Source organism: Gavialis gangeticus, unplaced genomic scaffold, assembly GCF_001723915.1.
Source record: "Gavialis gangeticus isolate Ggan-Ray unplaced genomic scaffold, GavGan_comp1, whole genome shotgun sequence".
Lineage (NCBI taxonomy): Eukaryota > Metazoa > Chordata > Crocodylia > Gavialidae > Gavialis > Gavialis gangeticus.
This window is the reverse complement of record NW_017729024.1, coordinates 158,489,481-158,496,248: the sequence shown is the minus strand read 5'-3', so window position 1 is coordinate 158,496,248 and position 6,768 is coordinate 158,489,481. Positions and strand designations below refer to the sequence as shown.

Here is a 6,768-nt window from a genome sequence, read left to right as displayed (position 1 = left end):
ACTCATCAGTTAAGCAGTTAGCTGCTCCTTCACAAGTGCTCCCTCCCTCTCAGCTCCAGGCTTCACATGGGCTGCGTTGTCTGGCTGGGCTTGCCACCATCCCTACTCCCAACCCTGTCAAAGGGCCCCAGAAGCAGGTTCCAGCAGCAGCTGTGTCTGAGCTGCTGTGTTATTAGTTAACCATTTAACTGATGCGATTAGAGGAAGTTAAACACATTTTTAAACTAATATTTTCATCTCTACTTTATACTGTACATAGTAGTAAGCTAATTTTTTGTAAATTCTGAGGTTCGTAGGTCAAAGAGACCAATATCATGAGTTTCAGGAATTATGTGATTGAAAACAGAAAAAGATATTCATGGTATAAACAAGGACTTTGGCTTTGGGGGTTGACTTTGGCTTTGGGGGAGAGGGTCAAATTTGAAATATGCTAGGAAATGAATTGGAAAGATTTTATGAGTTTGGACATGGAGAGAGGAAAAAGAGAGCATCAAAGTTAATCCCAAGATTGTAGGCTTGAATGACAATATTAAATTGTCAGTCATGATCAGGAAATGGGGGGAAATATATTTCAAATGTGATAAATCCAATTTATGCCAGATTTAGTGTAAGGATCAACTACATTGGAGAGACTAAAGCATAAAGGCCTGGAGGAAGGAGGAGAAGCTGTTGGTAAGAGAAGCACTTATATTTGAATGTTGACTTTGCTGCACTAACCCTCCTTTTATCATGTTTCGGTTGGTATAATTGCAGGATGCTGTCTTTGAGGTTAGTCAGCAGAGCAGTCCGAAACTTCAGCTACTGAATAAAGCTGTCAGCTTGCCTTCAGATATCTCTTGCATGCTGAAGGACTGACTTCCATTTATTTTCTGAGTGCAGTTCGAGATGTTTTCCAGGAAACATCCAAATGGTTGGAATACTCTGCCTTTCCAAGTGGTGTCATAATACCATCACAATACTGTCTAAACTTAAGCCAACAGTCCACTGGGATAGCCTGGAAACAGGTTATTTTAACTTTGGAACCATGAGTTCAGAATTGTTGACTTCTATGAGATGGTGCAAACCTTACCTGTTCTACTAGGCTTTTTAGTGTTGCAGAAGATCAATGGAACTTATGGGATTTGAAAGAGATTTTTAATTTGTGATGTCCACTTAAGGTCCTTTTTGGAGATCTGTAGAGGTTCTTAAGGCTTTGGGAGGAGTGCTTTTTAAAACAAAAAAACTTAACTTGTGAGAAGGAAGAAAAAACAATGGAGGAGGAGCTGTAATAACACAAAAATACCTTTGGTCACTTGTGGACAGAAAACATTGTTTCCATTAATTGTCAAATGAGAAGTGTAATTGGGGTGGGAGGAGTGCTGAGGTCAACCAATCTAAGATAAGAAGGTTGCAAAAGAAATTGCTTCATTCAGCGAGAGAGAAAGGCAGGGCCACTTTCCCTTTGCATATGAAAAGCTTCCTAATCTCATCTTTTCAAGAACATTAAGTAAGGAGAACTCTGGCTGGTGTGACTCATTTATGTGTTTTCATTTCAATTTATTGCATTTAAAAATGCACAGCTATATAACTAGTGCCTGTCTACTGATCATCATTAAGTCTTCATCACTGAACATTTCTGAGGATTTAAAAAGCCTTCAATTTCCTCTTCTGTTGCACATCTACTTTTTATTAACCTCAGTCTCTAATGCTGTGAACACGTAGGCACCACATCAGATATTTTGACCACATACTTGGATTGATGCCTTCCCCACTTGATGTGGATTACTAAAATAAATTGTTAGGAGATATGGGCATCTTTTGCTGCAACTTATCTGAATTACATCTGGCTTGAGAATGATGTGTTTCAGAAATCCCCTTTTTTAGACTCTTTATAAGCACAAATATTTTGTAAAGTACACATTCTAAATGATATAGGTTATATTTAGTGTGTTTTTATATAAAAACATGAAACAACATAACTGTTCAGTTTTTTTAAATTATTATTCTAGGATCAAGACCACCTTTAATCCTACAGTCTCAGCCTCCACCTTATTCATCACCTAGAGATGTACCCCCAGACATATTGTTAGATTCTCCAGAAAGAAAGCAAAAGAAACAAAAGAAAATGAAGTTAGGCAAGGATGAAAAAGACCAGACTGAAAAAGCTGCAATGTATGATATCATTAGTTCTCCTTCCAAGGACTCCACTAAACTTACGTTAAGACTCTCTCGTGTAAGATCTTCGGATATGGACCAGCAGGATGATATGCTTTCTGGTTTGGAAAACAGCAATGTGTCAGAGGGTGATATTCCTTTTAATGTGCAGTACCCAGGACAGACTTCTAAAACACCCATTACTCCACAGGATGTTAACCGCCCGCTAAATGCTGCTCAGTGTTTGCCACAGCATGAACAGACAGCATTTCTTCAGGCACAACAAGTGCCTGTTTTACAACAGAACACTTCAGTTGCTGCAAAACAACCTCAAACTCCTGTGGTACAGACACAGCAACCGGTTTCACAGCAAGGAACTATTACGCCATATGATGAAGTAGAATTGGATGCATTGGCTGAAATTGAACGGATAGAACGTGAATCAGCCATTGAAAGGGAGCGATTTTCAAAAGAAGTGCAAGATAAAGGTAAAAGGATTGTGTGTGTATACACTCTATATTCATCTCACATCGTCACACAGTTCAGTTCTATTTTATTCAATATAGGTTCTTATATTGGGTCTCTGTTTAATGCGTGGTATCACTTTATTTGGAATCCTAAAAACATGGAGAGTCAAACTGTAGATTATTGGCTTTTGGGTCCATCCCCCGCTTCCCCGTTAAGAAATAAAATTCAATTTTTCCTCGTTTGGAGGAACTATTATATTAGATCACAATATAGTTGATGGTGCCTATGATGTTACTAGAATTTTGGTGAGACCACAAGATGACACTGAATCAAATTTTGTATTATACATTAGATAATTGATTAGTTATAAAAATGAAAGGATTACTTCTCTTGCCTACTAGATAACTATCCAGGTATATAACTTTTGTCTTCAAATTACAGTAGAACTTCTTTTATATCGTTTCTGTTTCAATCACCAAACTTCGGATGTCAAAGATATATTAGACCAGAATAGTATTTTTTTTAAGGACATGGTATGACTGAATAATAAATACTTCTGTAGTGTCTTGGATATTTGATTAGATGAACATCTGTGTTTATGTGGGATTACACATTCCACAGAAATACTTTATACAGTAGTTTGTTATATTTTAGTGTTCCATATCAGAGGCCAGACTAGTCTTGATGAGTTTCCTTTCCAATCTTTATTTAGAAACTGCCCTTATCGGTGGCATTGATTACATCTTCTTATTTCAAATTTCTATTACAAAATCAACATAGTAAAATAAAATCCCACATCTTGAAATTCAAAATAATTTGTGTGTGCATATTAGATAAGACTAACTAATCCTAAATTTTGCTAAAAGACAGTTTGTATGGTATCTTTTAAACTTCTGAAGACAGTTCTTTTAAAGTCTAGTGCTAGACTTCAGGGGAAAGCCTTCCTGAAGTGAACATGGCAATTTCTGACTCTGAAATACAGGCACAACTGGACCTAAATTAAGCAGCATTTGGACTGCCTACTCCTTTTTTTTTAGTTGGAACAAATTTAATTTTTATCAAATGCCATCTTAACCACCTACCAAGAGAGAGCACAACTTTTCCCCCTATTTAAGCAAGAATGTTCACACGTGCATCTAATCTGTTTGATTAGTTGATCCCAGGCTTTTTTAATCTCAGAAATGAAATTAATAAAATCTTCTGTTTTTGTTTGGTGATCAGCATTAATTTATATATATATATATGTAATGTAATGATCAGCATGTGGTGAAAAATGTGTGCTCTTCTCAAGGATCTCCATCTTAATTTTAATAACCTTTATTTATTTAAGAAAATACTTTTCTGAATGGCTGAGTTGGTATACTTTTTCTACTAATTTTATCTTGATTTTTTTTAGGATTTTCAATTTATCTCCTAACCTTTATTTCTTCATGAATTGCTTCCATAGGGAGATTCCCACTCTTGGGATGTGCCCACCATGCCTTTAGCTGAGAACCATCTAGAAAAGCAGTGTCTTTTGGGGTTGCAAAACACTCTTCAGCAGCTCCCAAACATTCAGAACAAAGTTATAGAAGTGGACTGCGCCACTCCATTGCTTCTTCCTTGTAGATCACTGTGGGTGCTGAACTATCTTAGAGAGCACTTTGCTCCCTGTACTGTAGATTTTTGTAAATAGTTTTGTTTTTGTGTAAATGTAGCATTGTTGCAGTTGATAGCTTTAACTGTTAATGAAGTTTCGTGAAAGCTTGTATGCCATATTCTGAAGGTGTTGTGGCTTTAGTTGTGTTTCCCTAGTTCTTGGCTCTAAGTTTCCCCCTTCTGGTTTTGTTTGACTGTAAGCAAAAATGTGAAGGCTTCTGTTAGCACTTGTATCGTGTTGCCAAGATAGGTACATGAAATAGTTCTTGTGCTTGAGAGCGGGTCATTTTCCAAAGTGCTCTGTGTGCACGTAGATTTACTCCATAGGATAAGGAACATGAACTGGCGTGTAGCTGGTGCCATAGTCATTTAATCATACACCTTACTGTCTGAAGGTATGTCTACTCAACAAAGTGAATGTGTGGTTGTAACCTGTGCTAGCTTCCTGTAGAGAGCAAAAGTACCAGTAACAGTGAAGATGTAGCAGTGTAGACATTAACCTGGGTTAGTAATCAGAGAACAGATTCTCCAGGGACCAAGATTAACCCAGCGTACATGGCAAATACCCCTTCATTTTCCTGCATAAACATACCCTGAGTTATCTGCTATCACATCATCTCCAGTATAAAGTACATTGGCAGGAACTGTTATGAGCTCAGTCATCTTTTCTTAGGCTTCCTCAAATGAGGTTATTTAGTAAGTGAAGTTACTGCAGTGCTGTGCTGGTGCAGAAATATTCTAAGGTTGTTCATAGCTATGGTTTAATCCCAAGGCATTAGGTGAATATAACCATATTATTCTGAGGGTCATTGAAACCATTTCTTCTGCAGAACAGAACGAGAATCCCTCATGGAGATTTTTCTCAGAACTGTCATAAATGCCACTCCTTGAAGAGTTGCTAAAGTTCTTTATAAAGATCGATAGAGCTGTCAGATGAGGATGTGCACACTTGAGAGATTATGGCAGTGTCCTTGCACTGAGTACCTCAATTCTAATGATTAGTATTAGAGAAATTAGCTCCTTTACAACAAAGCTTCTTCAGGTTGTGGAAATGTCGATTTCAAATCTATCAGTGGAGTCAAGGTATCTCAGTTGTACCTCCTCTCAGTATGGCAAATCTTTTAGGAACCAAACAGTGGTGGTTGTTCTAAAAGCTGGTATGATTGACCTCAGCTTTATCAGAATTGGGCAAGAAGAGTCACCCTCCTATTACTCTACCCCTCCCACATCAACGACCTCTTCTGGATTACATTTTACTAATCTATCTTCGTGGCCCAATGGGACCTTGGATGAAATGGACTTTTTTGGTAGGAGGTTTTTTGTCATGACTTAAAAATACTAAGACATTTGGGAAAGCCTGCAATTCCATCTTGTTTCCTGCTCATGAGAAGAACAAACCACCATCTCTTCCTCCTCCTGCCTAGAGAATCATATAGTGCTGTGAACAAACTTGTCAGTACCTGAAAATACTGATGAGGGGCACCAGTTGCACAAGTTGATGCAGTGGAGTGTGACAGACCTTTTGTTTTCGGTCTCTCCAGATAAAGGTCACGGCTGCCTTAACCTCATCACAACTCTGTCACCACTGTTAGGTCATATCCTCTCTGTTGAAAAGATGGGAGTGATGTATAATTCATCAGATCAAGCCAATTGCTGTATATCAAGGTTATCTGAGTAGAAAGCATAAGAAGCAACTTCAGTGGTTCCTGAAGGACTCAGTAAGAAAGAGTGCCTCTCCTGTCACAAGGATCAGTGTGAACTGACTTTTTCCATGCTCAGGTACAAGGATAGATCATGTGTTTTTGGACAGCTGATGATGGTGTAAGCTTTTACTCCATGTTTCAACTGCTCATCATCATCCGACAAATCAGGAATGACAAGGCTGAACCTGTTTATCATATGTCCTATTTATTTATCAAACTAAGTATCCAGATTCCCTGTACTTCTTGGGACTATATCCAAGTTCTCCATTCCAACCCCAGTCTTTTCTCTAACATTTTAAAAACCTGGTATTGAGTGTCCTAAGGAAGTACAGGAAACCTTGTTGCAGTTCTGAAAAAAATAAGGAATACTGTTCTTTGATATGGGTAGCATTTTCTTTGGGTTTGAGAGGTGGTAGTTTAACTTTTATCAGAGTCTGTTGTTCAGACTGTTTCATTTGAAAGCATCTGTTTGTCTCTTGCCACTTTAGGATGAATATGTCAGCTATTTTTTTCATACAGTCCTACAGTTCAGAGTTCATTGATCTTTCATCACAGTACCCTTAGTAATGTAAACTCCCCAGATCAACAGCTTTTTATTTCTTGAGATTTAAATTTATTACTACAAGATTACTGGTGGCATCTTCCTAAATCTTTTGCTCATTTATACCTGAAAAACTGCCTTTGTGGCTAGTGTACCAGGGGATAGAGGTTTTAAATGCCATACTTTCTTTTCACATTTTAGATGTTTATATCAAGGCTATTTATGCTTCCCCCCCCCCCCCCCCCCCACAAAAAACTCACAAAAAATAATTTTTTTAATATATTT

At 37.8% G+C, this 6,768-nt stretch overlaps 1 protein-coding gene across 5 annotated transcripts in view; it reads left to right on the top strand.

Annotated features, from left to right (window-relative positions):
- NIPBL (NIPBL, cohesin loading factor) overlaps window positions 1-6,768 on the top strand; it is a 283,352-nt gene that overhangs the window by 174,669 nt on the left and 101,915 nt on the right. For 4 of the 5 annotated variants that reach the window (XM_019517951.1, XM_019517950.1, XM_019517954.1 and 1 more), the window contains exon 9: window positions 1,989-2,621. The exons of the other annotated variant lie outside the window; for it this stretch is intronic. In XM_019517951.1, the coding sequence (XP_019373496.1) occupies window positions 1,989-2,621 (633 nt within the window). The remainder of the gene's footprint in view (window positions 1-1,988; window positions 2,622-6,768) is intronic. 5 annotated transcript variants of the gene reach the window in all.